This window comes from Aquarana catesbeiana, linkage group LG07, assembly GCF_042186555.1.
Source record: "Aquarana catesbeiana isolate 2022-GZ linkage group LG07, ASM4218655v1, whole genome shotgun sequence".
NCBI classification, from domain to species: Eukaryota; Metazoa; Chordata; class Amphibia; order Anura; family Ranidae; genus Aquarana; species Aquarana catesbeiana.
Genome location: NC_133330.1, coordinates 292,086,182 through 292,110,438, shown reverse-complemented (window position 1 = coordinate 292,110,438; position 24,257 = coordinate 292,086,182). Strand labels below are relative to the sequence as shown.

At 42.2% G+C, this 24,257-nt stretch overlaps 1 protein-coding gene across 2 annotated transcripts in view; it reads left to right on the top strand.

Moving 5' to 3' along the window:
• Window positions 1-24,257, top strand: part of ZFYVE9 (zinc finger FYVE-type containing 9) — a 164,576-nt gene that overhangs the window by 80,633 nt on the left and 59,686 nt on the right. For both annotated transcript variants that reach the window (XM_073593534.1, XM_073593535.1), the window contains 4 exons: window positions 323-424; window positions 13,986-15,841; window positions 17,438-17,537; window positions 19,476-19,652. In XM_073593534.1, the coding sequence (XP_073449635.1) occupies window positions 355-424; window positions 13,986-15,841; window positions 17,438-17,537; window positions 19,476-19,652 (2,203 nt within the window). In that variant the 5' untranslated portion in view covers window positions 323-354. The remainder of the gene's footprint in view (window positions 1-322; window positions 425-13,985; window positions 15,842-17,437; window positions 17,538-19,475; window positions 19,653-24,257) is intronic.

Sequence of the window (24,257 nt, the reverse complement as noted above, 5' to 3'; positions counted from 1 at the left end):
TACAGTGCTCGTATTGCGAAACGCTGGTTAACTGCATTACTCGCAATCCGAGGTTCCACTGTATTACAGGTTTGGGTTTAATACCTCTTTAAGCATTGTGCTTGGATGAAAACTAGCTTTTTCTTGCACTGCAGTCCGGCAGTCTCGCTAAGCTTCACTAGAAACGTTCGCTCAGCTGCACATTGTTGATGTGTAACCATCAGGGAAACGTTTACTGAACTAAATATGCAGGCTGCCATTCCTGCCTGTATGTAGCATTATGTATGTTTATAGTAACTTAAAACGATTGTAGATTTCCTTTCATTTGTGACTCCTTTTACAGGTCCAGACCTAAGCTTGAACGTTTCTTAACAAATGGAGAACTATTTTGAGGAGGAATCCTGTAACTTGGACAAAGTCTTAGATGAGTTTGAAAAAAATGAAGGTACAGTATGAAACATTTTCTTTTATATATTGTCTGCCACAAGAATATAAGGTACCAATATCACATGTTTCAGTTTGTGCTTCAGAGAAATGCATTTTAAATATTGGTATTCCAAATCTTTTTAACCCTCCAGGTTCCTATCATGGACTACTAAATGATTAGCCTTTATGTTGTAGTGTTCCTGTTTAGCAAAAGACTCTTGGAAGGAGTGACACCCCTCCCCAAAAATGCTGTGTGTTGCCAGTTGACATGTGTAGCTAGTATTGCTAACCCTCTGAAAAGCAATTAGCAGTTGATGCCTTTTAGAAGGCATTTGACAGTTGGCTGGGAGGTGATATTTCGCCTCCTTACAGCTTGTATTAAAGTGGTTGTAAACCTCAGACATGAAATCTGAACAAAGCTTATCCTTCTATAGCAAGGGTTCTCAACCCGTGGCCTGTGAAGCCCTCTGATGTGGCCCATGACCTCAAACAAGAGAAGCCCATGCTTTGGAATGGCAGCTTGGCGAGCCCAGATCGCGATCAATGGGTTGCTGACCTGCCATCCCAGAGCATCAGAGTGCATGGAGGAAGAAGGAGGCCACAGAGAGAGCAGGAGCTGCATAAGGCAATGCTTCCTCTGTAGCGCCGACTCCTGTTCCAGGCGGAGTGATACCAGGCGCACCTAGCCTTGGCCTTTTCTAGCAGAGCGATGTCAGCAGAAGCTGGAAAAAGAAAAGGACTGCACTTTTGCAATGGGCATATTAACACTTAAAAAAAGGCTTATTGAGCTGCTTTCATACTGATCTGCAGGTGCAGTGCACTTCGGTCTTTCCTGCAGGTAACTGCACTGAGCCATAGACTTCTATTATAGCCTGATGATAGAAGTCTATGGCAAAGCGCAGCTAACCTGCAGGAAAGTTGCAGGTACACTGCGCTGTCCCAAGGGTGCTGGTAAACCACAGCACATCAGTGTGAAAGCAGCCTTATAGGGGGCTTGTCCTGTCCTAGTAAGGGCTTGTTTACATTTTTGATATGGGGGAGGTGAAACCATATAGTTCGTTGTGGCCCATGACTGGTTACCAACATACAGTAAGTGGCCCTCACTCTTCAAAAAGTTGAGCACCCCTGTTCTATAATGTGTACTATCAGTAATCAGTATGAATCACTTCTAACAAGTTTTCCTGACACTAAGGCCCCTTTCACACGATCGGACCGTTCAGGTCCGCCTGTCAGTTTTGACGGCGGACCTGAACAGGCGATCCATGTTAGCCTATGGAGCGTCGGATGTCAGCGGAGACATATCCGCTGACATCCGACCCCGTCCGATCCGCTAAAAGCAGACGTATGGCTCTACGTCCAGATCCGTCGCTGGCAGATCGGATCGGGTGAGATCTGACGAAAACGGACACGCTGTCCGTTTTCGTCCGATCCCTCCATAGGCGGCAGCGGCGACTGACAAGCCCCTCCCCGCTCAGTGAGCAGAGAGGGACCTGTCATCCGCCGGCTCAGCGGAGATCAACGGACAGATCTCCCGCTGAGCCGGCGGACCGAGGCGGGCTCCGTAAAAACGGAGCCCGCCTCCTGTGAAAGGGGCCTAAGAGAAACAAGGTGACAGGGGAGGGACCTCCAGATGATTAACAGCCTCAGCTCTGTTCTTGTGAGCTGTATGAAAGGGGGTGTGTCCCTTCGCTCCAATCAGCTCTCAGAGCTCGCCTCACTTATCTTTGTAGAGTGTAATTTCTGCTCTCTGCCCCGTTTGCTGACCGCTCAGACAAGCTTTATAAATTCTGCACTTTGAACAGATGTAGAGAATAATGCACCCTTTACATATGCTCCAAAGAGACCTTGTCAGTGGTGGAAACTCTTCAATAATGAACAGCAATACCCTGTAAAGGAGGTTGAATCTTACTTCTCCAGGGAATAGTGAGCGGAACCTTCACTGTCTGGAAGAGCTCTGGGCACTACTACTATAAAACATATAAGGGGTGTGACTGATAGCACTGTTTATCACACCTGGAAGCGTCGGATGGTATCGGCACGCGGAGAACCTCAAGAGGGCGAAGGAACATTTTCCAACTATATACTAGCATTCTGCAAGGGAAGTGTATTTAAAAGGCCAATGATCCCCAAGGTGAAGGTGAATCCTACTTTCCATAATTTATTCCTCAAGCTATACCATGTAGTATAGTAGATTGACTGACACTAATGAGCAAAGCCTGGAACAAACAGGTGTAGGCTGACAGCTCTTGACTGGCATAATTCTTGGGTGAATTTAGGTTCTTTTGGAGATATTGCTTCATCCCCTTTTATCCAAAGTAAAAATAACAGTTTGAAAGGTGTCAAGCTGATCACATTGTTTTATTCCAGGTCACTGTTAATACAATATTTTTTTCCCTTTTACTTGACTCTTTTCAGTGTTGCTTGGCAGGATGAGTGAGCACGCAAAAGAACCATCGGCATTATGTATGTAGATTTGAAATCCCATGTGTGGAACTCCAGTTTGCCGTTAATAAAACAATCTTAAAGGCTTATCAACAGATTTACAACCCTGCATAAAATCAGCATCTAGAAATAGCTGTTATAACCTTGTGTTGTCTCCAAACTTTGTACTGAAGGTTATTCCACAGAATGTAGTGATTGCCATCATCATAGTTTTCACTGAAAAGAACAGGTACCTTTTTTGCTGCAGTGATAAATATGCATGATAGGAGTTGAATGACACGCTGAGGGACTGCAAGTTCCATGGAACCATCATGCAGGTTTCTGGCTGTGTGCATTTTAAAGGTCAGTCAGAGCAATAGGGGTGATATATAAAAAGTGGAAGAACAGTAAAATGTCCTTTAAGGTGCTTGTTTTTAAAGCCTAATGTGTGCTTGAAAGGTGGCTATTTGTACCTGCTTGCTATGGTTAACTATTCCACATTATTTTCTTTCTTGTAGTCTAATCTGCACAGCAGGACTGACTCATTCCATAACCAACTGACCTCCTAAAAGTTAATATCATTGCATCATTTTGATAGCCATTTTAATTGGGATCAGAGGATCCCCTTCTTTCCGAATTCTTAAAGACATTGTCGCCTTTTTAATAAAATGCCCAACTATAGGAGCTTGCTCACACTCAACTGCGCTGTTCATGTTTTATGGAATATTTGCTCTCTTGAAGAGATATAGCTCCCCAAATTATTCTAACATCTGATACTTCTGGACACATTTGATGCCTTGCCTGCTTATAGGTGAAGTGGTTCCATCCACTGCTCCCTACATAGGTACAGAAAAAACAGAAGTGATACAGGAGCCACAATAGGTGACAGAGGAAACGGGTATCCAACACTTCCAGGAAGTCTAAGGCTGGGTGCACACTGACGCAGTGCGAGTTGAATCCGTTTTACCACTACAATTTATCGGTGCAAGTTGATTCCAGTGCATTTACAAGCGATTTGGATACAGCTGCGATTCTCATTCTCTCTTTCACTATGGTCCAGGGATAGGAGGTCATGCAAAAAGCAGAGACTTGTAGAAAATGAATTGGAATTGTGTTACCTTAAGACAGATAAGTGTTTAGTATGCGGTTACCATTCAAGTCTATGGAGGTAAAAATTGCACCACACTAAACTTGCACAGGACCCTTTTCAAAATCGCATTGGAATCACACTGCATATATATGTGAATAGCCTCTATAGAAAGTCATGTTGTTTCAATTGTCATGCAATTCCATGTGTTGTGGAACAGAAATCACATCAGTGTGAACCTGGGCTTAAAGTGATATTAAATGTTCATATTTTTTTACCATACAATAAAATGGTTTTGCACAAAGCAGCCTCAATTCTCCTCTTTTCGGGTCCTCCGCTGGCACTCCTGGCTCCTCCCCACTTTCCTTGATGAGTGCCCCCATAGGAAGCCACTTCCTATAGGGACACTCATGCATGCTCGCCCACGAGCTGGCTATTTGCATCTATTTTTCTTCCCGCCCGCTGGCCGTCAAATGACGGCTGGGCGGCGCGGCTTTCGTTCTGGGTGGACGTTATATGATGGCCCTCCAGAACGACCGCTCTCTTGTGCCCCCGGGGGCACGCAGTGCGGCGATCGCGGCCGCGCCATGTTGCTAGGACACGGCGTGACCCCGATCTGTTTAAAGAGCCGCGGCTCTTTAACCATGTGAGCGTCTGTGTCCAATCACAGCCGGTCACATGTAAACACGGAGATGCCAGGAATCGTCGCTCCTCGCCTCACACTGACAGAGTGTGAGGAGAGGAGAGCCGATCAGCGGCATCTCCTCACAGAGAGATGTAATGTAGAGATGTAATCAGGGCACTGATCATCAGTCCCCTGATTACAATAAAGTGCCAGAAATGCCAGCAATGCCACTGCAGCAATCAGTGTCAACCAGTGCCCACAATTGGCACCAATCTGTGCCCACAAGTGCCAGCAATCAGTGGCAGTCAGTGATGCCAGTCAGTGCTGCTCATCAATGCCACCCACCAGTGCTGCCTATCTGTGCCCACCAGTTCTGTCTATCTGTGCCGCCTATCTGTGCCCAGTGCCACCCATCAGTCCCTCCTATCAGTGCACATATCAGTGCCCATAAGTGCGGCATATTCATGCCTCCTCATCAGTGCCACCTAACCAGTGCCCATCAGTGCTGCCTCATCAGCCCCCATCAGTGAAGGAGAAAAATTACTTATTTACAAAATTTACTGACAGAAACTAAGAAATACTTATTCTGTATTTTCAAAATTTTGAAAAAAAAATGTGGCAGAATACATATTGGCCTAAATTTATGAATACATCTTTTTTTTTTTCTTTAATTCCTTTATGGCATATGTTTTATAGCAGAAAGAAAACAAATATTGTTTTTTTTCTCCAAAATTTTGTTTTCCCAAAACTTTCTCTTTTTTTGCTTATAGCGCAAAAAATAGAAAACATAGAGGTGATCAAATACCACCAAAAGAAAACTCTATTTGTGGGGAAAAAAAGGACATACATTTTATTTGTATACAGTGTTGCATTTACTTGCAATTGTCAGTTAAAGTAACGCAGTGCCGTATCGCAGAAAATGGTCTGGTCATGAAGGGGGGTAATTTTCCCGGAGGTCAAGTGGTTAAAATAAAAAAGATGTTCTACTTTCCTGCTTTGTACAGCGAAATTGCACAGAGTGGTCCTTAATGTCTCTTTTGGCAATCCCCGCTCCTCCTTTCTGCATGTGCCCTTTCAGCAAGCCATTTGCTAAGGGGGCACCCGATTCGGGCTGTGTGCATCCATAGACACACACATAGCGCTGGTAAGCCTTAACCCCCCCCCCCCCTTTTCTTCACAGGAGTTTAATTAACAGCCTCAGTCTATGGTTTCCGCTGCAGTCAGTGTCTCCAGTGAGACTAGGAAGACAGGAGAGCGGTGCAGCAGCTGGGACAGTGCTGGATCGGTGAGAGGAGTGAGGTAAGTGTTTAGGGATCGGGGGTCGGGGGCGGTGGAATGGGTAGGTTAGGAGTTTTTTTAGTCCTTTTTACCCCCGTCCACCCCGACAGGCTAAAATGTTGGATCAGTAGGCCCCACCCGTCAAGTATCTGATCCAAGAGTTCCATGTTTTTTTGAAAAGGGATATCTTGCCTTGTAACATGCTGAGAGGCGTTCTTTGATCGTGTAGTAAGTAACATTGAATGGTAGCGATCTTCCACGATCTGGCAATATTCTGACTTTTTAGAACCACTTTAAATTGGCCTAGCCATGTTGTGAGATGATGTGCATCTTGACCTGATTAAAACTGCCCATAGATTAACAGTTAGGACTACTTAACCTGTTGGTAGCTAGATTTGCTCAACATCCATATTACACAAGAGATCATATGAGAACCATGTACATTCCTTTGACTGGATGTTTTAACACAGATGTTCACCATCTACATGGATAGCTGTTGGCTTTGAACATTGGGCTTATGCTGTTTATTGTTGGATAATGAACAATGTGAGATGACCATTCTTGGTTGATAATTTTCTGCAGGATGATGCTTCACCGCTGACATTCAGAAGTCCAGTCAAGTTCTAGTATACAGCTCGGGCAAAAAAATAGAGGCTCCAAAGGGACACAGGATTTGCTTTGACTATTATCGCATAAACTCGCAGGCATCACAAGTTGCCCTCATTTCAGCAGTATTGTTTCCTTGATCCGTTTTAATAACAAGACAGATTCATTTTAAGATGAAGACTGAGACCTGCAGTTTCTGATTTCCAGCAAAAATATTTTCAGTGAAGGGTAATTGAAATTACAGTGCCTTGCAAAAGTATTCACCCCCTTCGCGTTTTGTTGCCTCACAACCTGGAATTAACATGGATTGTTTGAGGATTTGCATCATTTAATTTACAGAACATGCCCACAAATTTGAAGATTTTTTTTTTTTTTATTGTGAAGCAAACAACAAATAGGACAAAGCAACAGAAAAAGTCAATGTGCATAACTACCTTTTGCGGCTATCACAGCTCCAAGTCGCTTTGGATAAGTTTCTATGAGCTTGCTACTTCTTACCACTGGCATTTTTGCCCATTCCTCCTTGCAAAACTGCTCCAGCTTCTTCAAGTTGGATGGTTTGCGCTTGTGAATAGCAATCTTTAAGTCTGACCACAGATGTTCTATTAGATTGAGGTCTGGGCTTTGACTAGGCCATTCCAACACATTTAAATATTTCCCCTTAAACCACTCCAGTGTTGCTTTAGCAGTGTGTTTGGGGTCATTGTCCTGCTGGAAGGTGAACCTCCGTCCTAGCCTCAAATCACACACAGAGTGGTACAGGTTTTACTCAAGAATATCCCTATATTTAGCACATCCATCTTTTCCTCAAATCTGACCAGTTTCCTAGTCCTGACTGCTGAAAAACATCCCCACAGCATGATGCTGCCACCACCATGTTTCACTGTGGGGATGGTGTTCTTTGGGTGATGTGATGTGTTGGGTTTGCGCCAGACATAGCGTTTTTTTTTTTTTGATGGCCAAAAAGTTCAATTTTAGTCTCATCAGGCCAGAGCACCTTCTTCCATACATATTGCGAGTCTCCCACATGCCTTTTCGCAAACTCAGAACATGCCATTTTGTTTTTTGCTGAAAGTAATGGATTTCTTCTGGCCACTCTGCCATAAAGCCCAATTCTATGGAGCATACAGCTTATTATCGTCTTATGTACAGATACTCCAGTCTTTGCTGTGGAACTCTGCAGCTCCTCCAGGTTTACCTTAGGTCTTTGTGCTGCCTCTCTGATTAATGCCCTCCTTGCCGGTCCATGAGTTTTGGTGTGCGTCCATCTCTTGGCAGGTTTGCTGTTGTGCCATGTTCTTTTTATTTGGTTATGATAGATTTGATGGTGCTCCTAGGGATCATCAAAGATTTGGATTTTTTTTTTTATAACCTAACCCTGACTTGTACTTCTCAACAACATTGTCCTTTACTTGTTTGGAGAGTTCCTTGGTCTTCATGGCAGTGTTTTGGTTAGTGGTGCCTCTTGCTTAGGTGTTGCAGCCTCTGGGGCCTTTCAGAAAGGTGTGTATATGTAATAACAGAGCATGTGACACTTATGCCGCGTACACACGGTTGGAATTTCCGCCAACAAATGTTCGCTGTGAGCTTGTTGTCGGAAAATCCGACCGTTTGTATGCTCCATCGGACATTTGCTGACGGAATTTCCGACAACAAATGTTTGGGAGCTGGTTCTCAAATTTCCCGACAACAAAACTTGTTATCGGAAATTCCGAGCGTGTACATAATTCCGACGCACAAAATTCCAGAATCAAGCAGAAGAGCCACACTGGCTTCATTTTTCTCGGCTCGTCGTACGTGTTGTACGTCACTGCATTCTTGACATTCGGAATTTTCGACAACATTTGTGTCACCGTGTGTATGCAAGACAAGTTTGAGCCAACATTCGTCGGAAAAAAATCCACAGTTTTGTTGTCGGAATGTCCGATTGTCTGTACGCGGCATTAGATTGCACACTTATGTGACTTCTGAAGGTAATTGGTTGCACCAGAGCTTTTTATGGGCTTCGTAACAAAGGGGGTGAATACATACGCACATGCCAATTATCAGTTTTTTATTTCTGAAAAATATTTTTTATGTATATGTTTGTTAAATTTTACTTCACCAACTTAGACTATTGTGTTCTGATCCATCACATATAATTCAGATAAAAAAAAATTGAACTAAAGGCTGTAATGTAACAAAATAGGTAAAAAGCCAAGGGGGTTGAATACTTTTGCAAGGCACTGTATATTGTCCTGGAACTGAACAACCTTCTCTGTCATTCTTTTGGTGTCAGAACAGCACTTAAGGTGCCCTTTTTTTGCATAGTCTAAAAAAGACATGTCTATCAAATTTAAACTTAAGAACACGACCATAACCTCAAGTGACAAGTCGGTCAGTTTTACTGGAGAAGTTTAAGGGGAGCTAAAATTCCTCCTTCCAGTTTGTGTTGTAGTCTCTGTTCACATTGTGGAGATTTAGGTCTTATTTTATGGCTTAATGATAGTGGTCAATGGGAAGGAAATGAGAAAATATCTCCATTGGGGCCTTAACCACTTTGTAATCGCAGTGCATGGTTCTAAGTTCTCAAATCCAATGTCCTGTGCTGTGAGAATGATATTTAAAGCAGTATTAAACCCAAAAGCAAGCATTTACTATTTTGCATCTTACCAATACTTATATGTGATGGTTGCATTAGTTTAGTTTTATTTTTAGGCTTTTTTTCCTGTATTTTCACCTGGTAAGCTAGACTGGAAATCTATTGTTTTTCAACAAAACAAGCTCCTGCATACAAAGCAATTGGGAGGTTGAGACAGACCAATTACCACTGACAGAGGTGCCTACAATATTTGGCTTTTTATTTATGTAAAATCTTGAACCCAAAAAAGAACAAAACTGCTGTAACTACTTTCTAGTGTCAGCTGAAGTTTGGATTCAACCTGTGTGTCTAAATCTGCTAATGCATCTAACACCCCCCCCCTCCCCAGATTGACAGTAGTGCTTTCCTAAAGGGTCTCTGTTGCTCTGTCATCCACAGTGGGGGCACTCTAATACAGGAGGTGTGTTACTGGCCAGATCACCAGGGGAAAAAGCCTAAAAAAAAAATTGAATGCAGCCACCGCATCTAATGATTGGTAAGCTGCAATATATTTTTTGCTTTAGATTTATTACCGCTTTAAGGTTGTGTGCGTTCCAAGTACTCAGAGCCCACTGTCAAGCTGACAGGTCATAGAGTTAAGGTAAAGTCACCTGATGCATACAGACACTTCAAGGTTTGGTTTGGGCATTTAAGTTTCAATGACCTCTGGTCAATAAAGTGATTATACAGCATTAAAAACACTTTTTCTTGGTAGAATGTGGAAGGATGGGACAGTGATTAGTGAAGCAGTAAGTGAAGTGAAGTGAACACTTCGCCATACCTGTTCATCCTGCCAGATATCCACTAAGCTCCCCACTCTTGGTAGAGAGTTCACAAAGGTGCTGGTGATGTATTAACCACTTGCCTACTGGGCACTTAAGCCCCCCTCCTGCCCAGACCAATTTTCGGCTTTCGGTGCTCTCACACTTTGAATGACAATTACTCAGTCATGTAATACTGTATCCAAATGAATTTTTTGTCCTTTTTTCATACAAATAGAGCTTTCTTTTGCTGGTATTTGATTACTTCTGGGTTTTTTTTATTTTTTTGCACTTTTAAATGTAAAAAGACCAAAAATTTTGAAAAAATACACATTTTTCTTAGTTTCTGTAATAAAATTTTGCAGATTATTAATTTTTCTTCATAAATTTTGGCCACAGTTTATACTGCTACATATCTTTGGTAAAAATAACCCAAATTACTGGATATTATTTGGTCTGTGTGAAAGTTAGAGAGTCTACAAGCTGTGGGTCAAATCATAAAAAATTGATCACACCTGATGTACTGGTGGCCTATCTAATTTCTTGCGACCCGAACAAGCCAGGAAAGTACAAATACCCCCCAAATGACCCCTATTTTGAAAGTAGACATTCCAAGGTATTTAGTAAGATGCATAGTGAGGTTTTTGATGTTGCCATTTTTTTCCCACAATTCTTTGCAAAATGAAGATTTTTTTTTCCCCACAAAATTGTCATTGTAATAGGTTATTTCTCTCACATGGCATGTGTATACCAGAAATGACGCCCCAAAATACATTCTGCTACTCCTCCCGAGTACGGCGATACCACGTGTGTGGGACTTTTTCACAGCCTGGCCACATAGAGAGGCCCAACATGCAGGGAGCACCATCAGGTGTTCTAGGAGCATAAATTATACATCTAACTTGTTGACTACCTATTACACTTTTGAAGGCCCTGGAGCACCAGGACAGTGACACGTGGCACTGATGACAGATGGCATGAATACGTGGCACTGATGACAGGTGGCACTGATGTGGCACTGATGACAGGTGGCACTAATGTGGCACTGATGACAGGTGGCTAATACGTGGCACTGATGACAGATGGCACTATGCAGCACAGGTTGCTCTCCCTCCTCGCACGCGGTCTCTGTGTGAGGAGGGAGAGCCGGCAATGAGAGATGATCTCATATGTTTACACTTGAGATCATCTCTCATTGGACACGCCAATTGAGTGCTAAATGGCCGCTGTGGCCATTTAGCACGATCTGTGACTGGCTGTGTCCAAGGGACACGGCCAACACAGATTTTTCCCGATGCACACCCGCGGCGGCGTGTGGGGAACGAGTGAACAGGAGGACGTCCAGGGACGCCCTCCCGGCAATTGAGCGCCGAGCTGTAGTTGTCTTTTGGCTATAGCACGGGCGCCTAGTGGTTCAAATCACAAGCGGTGTTGTCAACCAACACCACCTGTTTTTTTCCCTAGCCCTGGGCTACAGGCCCCCCCCCCCCCCCCATAGCTTTATAACACCAGGAAGTGTTTTGCAGTACAGTGGGGGAGAGAACACAGGCAGGGCTTACAGTACTGATTGGGATTTCAGTGCAGCAGAGGCAGCATTATTGGCACACTCTCTAGACCAGTGGTAGGCAACCTGGGGCTCTCCAGCTGTTGCAGAACTACAAGTCCCATCATGCCTCTGGGAGTAATTGTAACTGCCAGCCTTGCAGTGCCTCATGGGAGAACATTATTCAGATGCTCTAGACCGTTATTTAGAAGCTCACTGGAATTATTTCAGAGATGTATTGAATGTTTTTTCCCAGACATATACTTCTCAATTCTAACCCTTTCCACTCCGTCCAACACTTTTTTTTTTTTTTTTAAACTTTGCATAAAGTGTAATTCTATTCACAGGACCACAAACTCTAAATAATAGAGGTACAAAAAATGACTAAAATGCATTCTAATTTCACGCACTGATACAAAGATCACGCATGGTGTTTCCTTTGGGGGCAAAAAATGGGTATTTCCCACTGCTGAAAGCAGTAATCACATGCTTCTTTTTCCAACTTAAAAAGGGAGTGGAATGTTAGTGTACCTGTCCTGAAGGATATAGGGGAGAGGCTGCCTTTGCTGGCTAGTGCCTAGCTGAGTGACATTGGTACTTTCGAGTCACAGATCTGGAACAAGAATGATGTGTGCTTCCAGTGGGAGACTATAATTGGTATAATTGATTGTGTCCACACTGAATTCATAGACCTGTTCTGCCTTTGTTACCATTAGAAATCTCATCCTGAGCAATTATGTGCAGCTATTACAGAAGCACATGTACATGTTGAGGGGCTGGCTGCAAAGATGTTGGGGGGGTATCTGCAGCACTGAGATGAAAACATTTGTGAATACTGTATTTTGTAAAGGAACATGACAATTCTTTATGATGCTCAATACCATGGAAAACTAACCGTCACCCAGTTGGGGTTTATATGTACTTTATTGAACATGGAGTATGCTTATTTGTTTGCAATTCAAGGAGTTTCAGATACGGTAAAACCTTAGACTGCGAGAAACTTGGTCTGCGAGTGTTTTGCAAGACAAGCAAAATGTTTAAAAAATGTTTTACTTGATCTATGAGCGAGGTCTTGCAATTAGAGTAGCGTCATCTAAGTGTAGTATGATCAGAGTTTTAATATAAAAAAAGTGAAATGATACTCACAATGTTAAAAACAATAGCCAGCGTCAAGGTGGCTCCCAGCGCTTCCTGGAGAACTCGGAGACACTCTGAGACACTCCCAGCCGGGTTGGGAAGGCGTAGCATGTGTTCGGAACACCCGGAAGTGGCGTCAACAGTTCCCCAGTGTCTCCGAGTTCTCCAGGAAGCTCTGGGAGCCACCAGTGCCCCCAGACCTCTGGTCACGTATACACCAGTGGCTTTACGCGGATGAGCACCAGACTCCTTTAGCGCTGGATATTTTTAACATTGTGAGTGCGATTCCACTTTTTTTTTTTTTTTTTTTTAACATTAAAACTGTGATCATACTACAGTACACTTAGATGGCGCTGCTTTTTTTGTTCTTTATGTCACCTGATTAGGACTGTTCAACAGAAACAACCCCAGCTGGAGTGCGCCAATAACCTGTTTTTTTTTTTGCATATAATCACACACATAAGATAGACTTGTGTCTTTTTTCAACCTCACCTACTATGTAACTATGCTTACAAATTGTTGTGGAATGAATCATCTGAGTTTCCATTATTTCTTATGGGGAGTTTCACTTTGATATAAGAGTGCTTTGGATTACAAGCACGTTTCTGGAACAAATTATCATTATGTTTGCAATTCAAGGTTTTACTGTATCTGGTAATTGGATATGGAGACATTTGTGTAATGGTCATTATTTCTTATTCTTTGAAAAGTATTAATGGCATGGTCAAAAATTGAATAAATCATTCCACATTATTAAAGTAAAAAAAAAATTGCATTTAACCCCCTCAATACTGGACATTTTCCACCCCTTCCTGCCCAGGCCAATTTTCAGCTTTCAGTGCTGTCACACTTTGAATGACAATTGCACGGTCATGCAACACTGTACCCAAATGAAATTTTTATAGTTTTTTTGAGTCAAATAGAGCTTTTCTTCGGTGGTATTTACCATTGTGTTTTTTGTTTTTTGTGAAACAAATGAAAAAAGACTGAAAATTATAAAAAAAAAAAAAAAAAATGTAAGTTTTTCTTAGTTTCTATTATAAAATTTTCTCCTTCACTGATGTGTGCCCTGATGAGGCTGCATTGATAGGCGATGCTGTTGAGGAGGCACTGATGATCAGTGACCTGATTATCAGTGTAAATGTCCCCTGTCAGAATTGCTGGTTACCGACTCTCCTTTCCTCATGCTGTCACAGCATGAGGAAAAGGAATGCCGATATCTGGCAAGTTTGTTTACATGTGATCAGCTGTGATTGGACACAAAAAATTAAAAGCGAGCCTTTACAATCACTTTAATAGAGGATGTGACTGTGTGGGATGTCTCTGTAAATTTCCAGGAAATGCATAGCACGATTCAGGTATGTGGAAGTTTTGGAAATGCGACCATGTTTCATGGTAAACCCTAAATATCGGTGTAATGTAAAACATGTTCTTAAGGGTGGACTATGCCTTTAAGTACTATATTTTAATTTCAGTTTATCATTTGGTTCCTTCCTTTTCAGATGAGACTGTTTCACCAAGGCTTCTGGATGCTAAGTGGAATCAGATCCTCAATCCACCTTCCCACCGTCTGACTGATAACTCGACATTAGACAATGTCACCAAGACGATCATTGATATTGAGGCTCACCTCAAAGACCGATCACCCCGCCTGACACCTAAAACACCCTGTTCCAATGGAGAGATCAAACCTCTAACCTCAGAGCTTTCCGTCATGGTGACGGAAGGTACCAACATGGCCGAAGACCAGCTGGCTGACCGCAAAGACCAGCCAGAAAATGTTTGCAGTACCACCACTGTGCACTGCGGAGAGGAGTCCACTTTAGCAGATGTTACCCTTAATACTAGCAGCTGTACTGAAGGTTCTAATATGAGCATGTGCTCATCCCCTTGCAATAGCCCTACAAGTATGTCTTTTGATAACTCTAAAAGCACACAAAGCCAGATTCATGGTTTAGACTCAAAGCAGCAACCACAAAACAGTGCTGACTGTAAAACAGTGCCTAATGCCTCTGTTGATAATGAAATTAGTGTTTGTGCTACCATGAAGGGACAGAACACTATAAATGTTGGTGCGTTCATGGATGATGGTGTTGAAGACCATAAAAGTCCATCCATTGAGTTTTCTCCAGAGTCTGATGGTCTCCAGCTTTCTCCTAGTATACTTGCTGTCCCCAACTTACAGACTGAAAATAAAGATCTCCCTCAACCAGATGGTCTAGATCTCTTTAGTACTGCAACAGAAAATACCATTTGCAATGAAAAGCAGCAGCAAACCTCCTTATTTTTGTCTCTAGAAAACCAGCTTGCTAATGAGTTTGCTTATGAAGTCAGTCCAGCAGTCGTTGATCATCTTGTCCTAAATGATGTCCAAAAGGATAGGTCTCCCAAAGTCGTGGTGGAGCATTTTTCAGAGTCTTTGGTAACCAATGGGGACTTGAATGTGATAAAAGTTAAAGAGAATCGAGAAAAGGACGAACTTTGTCTTGGAAGCAATCAAAACAAAGAATTGAGTAATGATGTCTTCTTGGACAGCTCTGTTAGTGTTGGCGCTGAGGACAGGAGCCTGGCTAATGTTGATGCAGTTGCAGACATGTCATTGTACAATGGGTGTGATTCCTATGGAATGCAGAACCCAAATGTAGCTCATAACCCAAAGAGTTTGCCGTCAAAAGAAGATTCTGTGACAGAGGAGAAAGAAATTGAAGAGTGCAAGTCTGAATATTACACCAGTGTTTACGATCAGCAGAGGGAGGACGATGCTGTTGAAGCAAGTGGACTTGTGCTGAACATCAGTGGAGACCAAATGAAGAACCACCTGCATGGCCTCTGTGGCCAGGTGGCACCAGGGCATGGGCAGACCTCATCAAAACCGGCTGGCAGTATGCAACCCCTAAGCGTCCCCTATGGTGGAGCGCGTCCAAAGCAGCCAACTCATTTGAAGCTGCAGATTCCAAAGCCATTATCTGATATATTAAATATTGACTTGGTTCCCCCCAATGCTGGCTGTGGCTCCAAAAACAAAAATGACCTGTTAAACAAGTCAAATCAGAGCGATAACATGGTCTCAGAAACACTTCATGAAGAAGCTGGTCTACGCAGCCCAGTTACTGATGCAAATGGTGACCTCCTAGGAGATTATAGGGGCCCCCACAGCCCGTGCCTTGCAGTGTCCCCAGATAGCCCTGATAATGACCTCCTAGCTAGGCAGTATAGAGTTCCTACCTCCAAGCCATTCACAACACTAGGGGAGGTGGCTCCAGTCTGGGTCCCTGACTCTCAAGCACCAAACTGCATGAAGTGCGAGGCCAGGTTTACCTTTACCAAAAGGAGGCATCACTGCAGAGCATGTGGCAAGGTAAGTGGAACTAAAATTGTTGTTTTATATGTGTTCAGGGTCTCATAAATTCCAACATTTACCTGAATTTAACAGGTCTGACAAATTCACGATGAGCTTTGTATCTCTCCTTGACTTTTCATCCCTTTAGTCATATAGGATACATTTTTCTGCTTCCAATAGTGTTTGAGGGAAGCAAGAAGACTGATATACGTTACCCAGATAGTAACTGCTGGAAAACAAATATCTTCTATTGTGTGTAGTCTTGTTACTCCGGTAGCAAAATTCCGCTCAACTTTAACTTGCCCCAGACTTCGTATAAAATAGGCCATGCATTTTTAGTTTACAGACAAGTTCACTTATACAAACAACTGCTTTGGACCATTCCTAGACCCCTATCCTAAACTAACCTTGAAATTCCACATCCAGATGCTTACTTATCTCAGTATAAAGCCACCTCCAGGCCACAATTTACTTCAATGCTTGCTGCACCTGCGCAATGAGCTCTCATACACTTGTATAGGGCTATCTTTAGATTTGGGAATATGACCCTATAGGATGAAGGGTGAAGACTCCAGAAACTTCATGTAATTCGATCTAGAACTGACTGTTTTCCCCACCAATATAATTTTTTTACATCTGTAATAGGGGTAGGGATGAACAGATGTATTTGAAATTCAGTGGCCAATCTAGGAGCCAGCAGACATATTTTTTATGGAGCAAGGCAAACGCATGCTTTCATTAATAGCAGCAAAAACAAAAAAGCAAATAATTTAGGAGCCAGCTGAAGTTTTTAGTCTTGATCTTGCCTATCACCTGCAGGTCTGCTGGAGATTAAAACTTGCATTTGAATTTGTCGGCAGAGTAATTTTGACATTGTGCTGCACCACTTTATCCAGCTCCCTCTTGTATATTTATTGGTCCTGGAACACATCTGCTGGTGCTGCTGGACATGCTTCTATTTCTGCCTCTCTGATGTGTTAAAAAAAAAAAAAAAAAGCAGCCTAAGGGTAAATAACTACCAATTTGTTTCAGACATATTTTTAAGCCCTAGTTCACACTGATGCAATGCAGGAAAAAGCAGCGATTTCTGTGCGTTTCCCGCACAGCATTGCAATCGCACGCCATCCATGTGATCTGCTGCGGGTGTCAATGTTAGATTAACACCCCGAAGTGGCTCGCAAAACGCAGTGCGATTGCATGTGGTGTCTGCAATGCACAAGTGTGAATTCCTGGCCATTTCAGCAGAGACCTGACAATATTCGATCCATCTATGGGCAGACTGATTGTACCCAAGTCGATCTATCGATCGATGTGAGTACAACCATGAGCATGTTGGATTTCTAGCATGCGATTATTGCCAGCGGCTATGGCCGCTGGCAATAATCATTGTGTTCTCCCGGCAGGGAGATTTCCTCTTTGTTTTGGTTGTGGGGTAGGAAGGGAAGAGAAATCTCCCCAGTGGGACACAGATAATAAAAAAAAAATAAAAAATAAACAAAAACTGTCAGGGGTTATACTGTTGCCTTTATTTTATGCAAAATGGAAAAAAAATGTTGCCTTTTTAGTTCCAAGTTTTTTTTTTTTTTTTTGGTTAACACTTTCTCTCTTCTGAAGGTTTTCTGTGCTGCCTGCTGCAGTCTCAAGTGCAAGCTACTATACATGGATAAGAAGGAGGCCAGAGTGTGTGTTATCTGCCATGCGGTGCTCATCAATGGTGAGTACAGCCTCTGCCATACAGGGACACACAGCTCATCCTACTGTGTAGAACACTGTCTGCAATCTCTCTCTTTTTTTTTTTTTTTTTTTTAACATTACACATCTGACTAGAAATCTTTGTACGATCTACTTTAGATTTACCAAAGCTGTGTAATATGAGAAACCCGCCCCCCCTAAACTATCCATTCACTTTGCATCCACTTCATTGCATAGTTTTTGGTAGATCTAAAGGAGATTGTACAATTAGAAAGTGATGCTTGCTGAGCCTTAAGCCTTGTACACAATACTAGTCTATTTTCGTTCAACTCAGCGGGTTGAATGAAAAAAAACCTGACAGCTCAGGTTGGAGCCACTGTACTAACAATTCAACGTTCGTGATCACAGCGATCTCCCCTGCTGTGTTCTGACAGGGGGATGCCCCCCTTGCCATTGGCTGAGATCTCTGATCGGGAGCCGATCGGCAGACCTTTTTTTGGTCATTCCCCTTTGACAGAAGCCGGCCAAACCGACTCCAGTACACACGGGCCAAATGTAATATAAAAGAGCTTTACTCTTTATATGTCTTAATGCATTCTATGTATTAAAATGATACTAAAGTCTTGTTTTTTTAATTTTTTTTTTGTTTTTTTTTTTAATAACAAACATGTTATACTCTACCTCCTCTGTGCAGTGGTTTTGCACAGAGCATCCTGGATCTTCCTCTTCTCGGGTCCCTCTTCGGTTCTCCTGGCCCCTCCCTCCTGTTGAGTGCCATCAGACCAAGCAGATTGCTATGGGGGGCACCCAAGCCAAGCCGCATTCAGACACGGAACCGCGGTTTGGCCCTGCCCCCCATCTCTCCTGACTGTCTAACTGACTTTGATTGACAGCAGCGGGAGCCAATGGCCGGACAGCCGAGGCATTCGTGCACATCGCTGGATAGAGATGGGGTTCAGGTAAGTATTAGGTGGGGGGCTGCTGCACACAGAAGGTTTTTTTTTTATCTTAATACATAGAATACATTAGGATAAAAACCTTCTGCCTTTTTACAAACACTTTAAGGTAAAAAAAAAAAAATATATATATATATATGACTTTATAATTGCTTTAACTCTCCTCCTGATGATTGATGTGAGATAGCGGCTGTGTGTTCATGATAGCTCAGCGTAACTGTTTCAGCCCCTCCATACTGTTCATTCGCTCATAGGGAAAATATATATTTTTATGAAAAAAAAAAAAATATATATATATATATATATATACATACATACATACAGGAAGTCCCCGAGTAATGAACAAACGACTCCTACTTATGAACGGTCTCAAATGCCGGCCACTTGTGCTCCACGTTGGTCCTAGATACCTTTCGAGCACCTCTGGACGCATCCCACACTGCCGTACTATGCCCCAGATAATATAACAAGCGCCCGGAACATCCCACATTCATGCACAAGCGGCGATTACACTTACGATCACTTACGAATGCCGTGTTCCAACTGGAAGTTACACTTACAAATGCAGTGTTGCGACTTATGAACAACTTCGACTTACGAACAAACCTACAGTCCTTATTGTGTTCGTAACTCGGGGACTGCCTATATATATATATATCTATATATATATATATATATCTATATATATATATATAGATATATATATATATATATATCCCTTTAGTAGCCCTTACTCATATCCTGTATGGTTATACACCATAGAGTCACGATTTCCATACAATACAATGATGATGGCCAAATAGCCTGAAACAGCTGTATGCAGTTTGGAGCAAATTGTTTTATAATAGGCTATATATTTGCTCTCTACAACAGGTACTCTGTATGTCCATCTGGCTGGAGGGCTAAAATGAGAAATAACCCTCTTACTTTTGGGATATCTGACTTTCCTGTGCTACACACTCATTTTGTTTTTTATTCCTGATTGCTTTCACTGTGTATTTCAGCTCAAGCGTGGGAAAACATGCTCAGTGCATCAGTGCAGAGCCCAAACCCAAACAACCCTGCGGAGTACTGCTCCACCATCCCCCCTATGCAGCAGGCCCAGGCATCAGGTGCTCTCAGCTCCCCGCCTCCAACTGTTATGGTTCCTGTGGGTGTTCTGAAGCATCCGGGAACTGAAGGTGAGGATCCCACTTCTACAAAAGTAATACATTTTAGAACATTTGTAAAAATACACTTTACTTGTAACTAGTAATCTTAGCATGGTTTCACATTATTTTCTAACAAGCGGTAACAAAAACTTTAAGCAAAGTTCATGATGATTATGTTTTTGTTGCTTCTTGTTGAGAGGGGAGTACATTCCCGCAGCTCTTGTGATTCTAGCCTCCATGTAAGGTGTGTCATTTCCTCAGATTCCATTCCTTCCCCAGAGGCTTTTCACTAATTCATATCATTGTTTGTATTCCACTGTCTGGAACTTCTTTCTGTACAGCCAGCCTGTATACCCTCTCCAGCATAGGTGCTTAGCCAATTCTGACACTTCGTCCTACATGTAAAAATCATAATTTTTTTTTTTTTGCTAGAAAATTATTTAGAACCCCCGAAACATCATATATGTTGTTTTAGGGAATAAAATGGTGGTCGTTGCAACTTTTTATCTTGCATGGTATTTGCGTAGTAATTTTTCAAACGCTTTTTTTGGAAAAATAAAAGTGTTACAAAAAAAAAAAAACGGTAAAGTTAGCCCAATTTGTTTTCATAATGTGAAAGATGATGTTACGCCAAATAGATACCTAACGTCACGCTTTGAAATTGCGCACACTCGTGGAATGGCACCAAACTTTGGTACTTAAAAATCCCCATAGGCGACGCTTTAATTTTTTTTACAGGTTACCTGTTTAGAGTTAGAGGAGGTCTAGCACTAGAATTATTGCTCTCGCTCTAATGCTCGCGGCGATACCTCACGTGTGGTTTGACCGTCGTTTACATATGCGTATATGTTCGCTTCTGAGCGCGGGGACGGGGGCGCTTTTAAAATTTTTTGTTTATTTTACTTTTATTTTTCTATTTTGACACTTTCTTTTTACTTTTATTTTTTTTTTAATCACTTTTATTCCTATTTTAATAGGAATAGTGCGTGACAGGTCCTCTTTACAGCGAGATCTGGGGTCAATAAGTCCTCGCATCTCGCCTCTAGGCTGGGAAGCCTGGATAAAAGAAAAAAAACGATCCTGGCTCCCCAGCCGAGGCTTGACGTCAAATGCAGAGGCCGGGTGTAACGTCATAACATCAACGTCCGGGGGGCCATCAAGCCCGCAGGATTTTCTATGGTAAACGTCCGGCATGGACCGATTTATTCTCCATTTCGCTGATCGTACGGGCGAGCCGGGAGAAGCACCGGAGGATGGGGGAGGGGGGGATGTACCTTCCTGCTGCCGGTAAGAACGATCAAGTGGCTGAACAGCTGCTTTGATTGTTCTTGCAGTGCAAGGAATCGCAGACATCATTCAGATATCCCCACTGAAAGTTGACGACGTCATATGTCGCCGTTGGGCGGGAAGTGGTTAAGTAAAAATCTTAGCCTTAAAAGGAGAACTCCAGGCAAAATAAAAATACACAATTAATTCATCAGGATACAGAGTGCAAAAGCTGCAAACCTGTGTATTTATTTATTTTGGTTGCGAGATTCAAAGACGAATTGCCCGTATACACAGTCAGAAAATTGTACAAATAATACTGCTTTCAAAGTGATCGTACGATAATCTGATCGTTGGTACCCAGCTTTCCAGATCACGACAGTTTATCCGATTATTATCTGATGAGACCAGCACGAAAATGATCGTACGATTTCCATTTAATCAGTACAGTTGCCGTTCGAAAATACAATACAAATACAATATAACACATTGCATCACTTCCGAATTTTTATCACTCTTCATTTTTGAGAATGTTCGTAAACTCTTCATTTTCGATATGAGACTACAATGCAAAAAAATAATAATAATAATAAATAATCTCATTGTGTGTACCAGGCATTAATCGTTCTATGTTTGGGATTCTAGAAGAAAATAAAATTGTTCTATGGTCACAGCATACATGTTGGTTTTACAACATCAGCATCCAATATAAGCTTTCTTGAAATTCTTCTTTCATGTTTTGAGTGCTGCCTGTTTGCTAGCCATCTCTTTCCACAACTTCCTGGACTCCTTGCATGCTTTGCCCCTCTGCTGCTTTTCTTTGATTTCTAAAGACTACATATCCCATAGTCCAACAGAGGGTGAACATGGTGCATGTGCATAGGTCAGCCTTTTCTCACATCCAAAAGCAGAGGTGCTGGCCCAGCTCGCCTCCGAGATCAGCAGGAACAAATGAGAGGTAAAAAAGATGTAGAACTTTAATAGGTCTATATCACAAATAGGAAAATATAAAAACCTGACTGCACAAGGAGAACTCCTTGTGCAGTCAGGTTTTTACATTTTCTTATTTTTGATATAGACCTATAAAAGTTGTACATGTTTTTGGATTGTGCGGTCATTTACCTCTCATTTGTTCCTACTACATATCCCATGATACCTTGCTGTCTGCAAAAAGCGATTGCTGTACTGACTCCGCCTCCTGAAGCGCAGGCTCTGTGGCAGGCATAGAAGGCGGGCTCTGTGAATTCTGTGACACAGCAGTTCAAATCCACAGAATTCAAAGAAGAGACTTCAAGATCATTCAGAAAATAGTAGGCTAGTAATCAATAAAATACAATGTTGAATTATATGATTTTAACTAAGTGGTTGTAAAGCCTCAAAGTTTTTTACTTTCATGCATTCTATACATTAAGGTGGAAAACCGCCTGTGCTGCAGCCCCCTCTTTTTTTCTTACCTAAGCCCGATCTGATCCAGCGATATGCACGAGCGCAGCGGCTCCAGCCGCTCTCTCTCTCCTCATTGGACAGATTGATAGCAGCAAAAGCCATTGGCTCCTGCTGCTGTCAATCAAATCATGCGAGGCGGGGGTGGGGCCGAGTCCTGCTGTCTGTGTCAATGGATGGGGCAGTGGGACTCGGGAGTGAGCCTGCACAGGTGCCCCCAGGGAAAGTAATTTTCCCTGGGGGCACCAGTAGAAGAGGAGGAGCCTGGAGTGCCTGCAGGGGACCCCAGAAGAAGAGTGAGTCTCAGGGCTGCTCTGTGCAAAACCATTGCACAGAGCAGAGAAGTATGACATGTTTGTATTTTAATAAAAAGAAAAGAAGGTTTAATAACCATTTTAACATAAATCCTCTTTAAGGCTACATCTACAAAGAAAAAGGCCAAAAGCTCCAAAACTCAAGTTTAGGAGCTGCCAGTATACATGAAGCCTAAGGGCTCATGTACACACAGACTATGTTGACCGTCGGCCATGGGAAAACACAGCAAAATCACAGCACCTTCTAAACTCTTGTAAAAGCCCATGTGTACATTGACATTTTACTAAAGGCAAATCCACTGTGCACTACAAGTGCACTTGGAAGTGCAGTTGCTGTAGCTCTGAGGGGGACATGCAAGGAAAAAACAGCATTTTTGCTTGCACATGATTGGATGATAGAAATCAGCAGAGCGTCCCCTCATTTCAGATCTTCCCCCCAGATCTACTGCGACTGCACTTCCAAGCTTTGGTTAAAACCGCGCCAAAAGCTTCTAAATTCAAGTTTAGAAGTTGTAGTGTACATGAGCTCTAATGTAGACAAGGAAAGGAAGCCTCCTGGATGTAAAGTGAAGTCGATGGGTGCTTGGGCTGCTGTGTTGTCTGAACAACGCTTAGGCAATAGTAGAAGAGAGAAGGGCTGGCAACTCCATGTCCATATCAAATGTAAATACTTTTATTGCCACATGTTAAAGTACAAAAGCAGACGCGTTTCAGCACACCGCCTTGATCACTGCACACAAATAAAATGAGAAGCATACTATATATAGAGTTCAAAAAGGGGAGGTAAAGAAACCCCACCCACCGGATGGGCAATAATCCATTTAAATTGTAGAGTCCGTGGGGGGGGGGGGGGATATGTACCGCAAATCAGAACATCAATAAGAAAAAAATAATAATAATGAAATTCATGCTAATAGTCTGCAGGAGATCTGCAAAGAAAGAAATACATGCTAATAGTCTGCAGGAGAACAGCAACAAAAAATTTAAAATTTATAGTGCAAAATATTATAAACACATTATATATCACATATTACACAAATATATAACATCAACTATCAAAAATGATTAAAACAAAATATTTTTAATATGATATGCTGAAATTTAACTTGTTTGGCATAAAAATCGGCATATACAAAAGCAAAAGATTGCAATAAACCAGAATTTGGAAAACAACTATGCCTAGAAACCACTTCAGGAAAAGGTCCACATCATGCTTGTGGTTCAAGCCCATAGGAAATCTGCTATGAAGGTCGAAAATCCACCAGACCTCTTTCCAAGAGTTTCCGGTAGGTGTCACCCCCTTCTAGGAGACCCTTTTTTTTTTTTTTTTTTTTTTTTTTTTTTTAGACCACAAAATTTGAAAGGGTCAACATTACCTGGCATGAACGTTTTTGAAATGCTTGGATACATTTGATAGACCTTTATCATTAGTATAAGAAGCTCCATGATAATGTTTGCTGATTCTGGCCCGTAATGGCCATGTGGTGCTTCCCATGTATTGTAGTTTGCATGACATACACTCCACCACATAAACTACGTTCGTAGATCCGCAATTAATATAAACGCGGATTGTAAATTCTCTGCCAGTTGCATACGCTACAATAATCTTGTC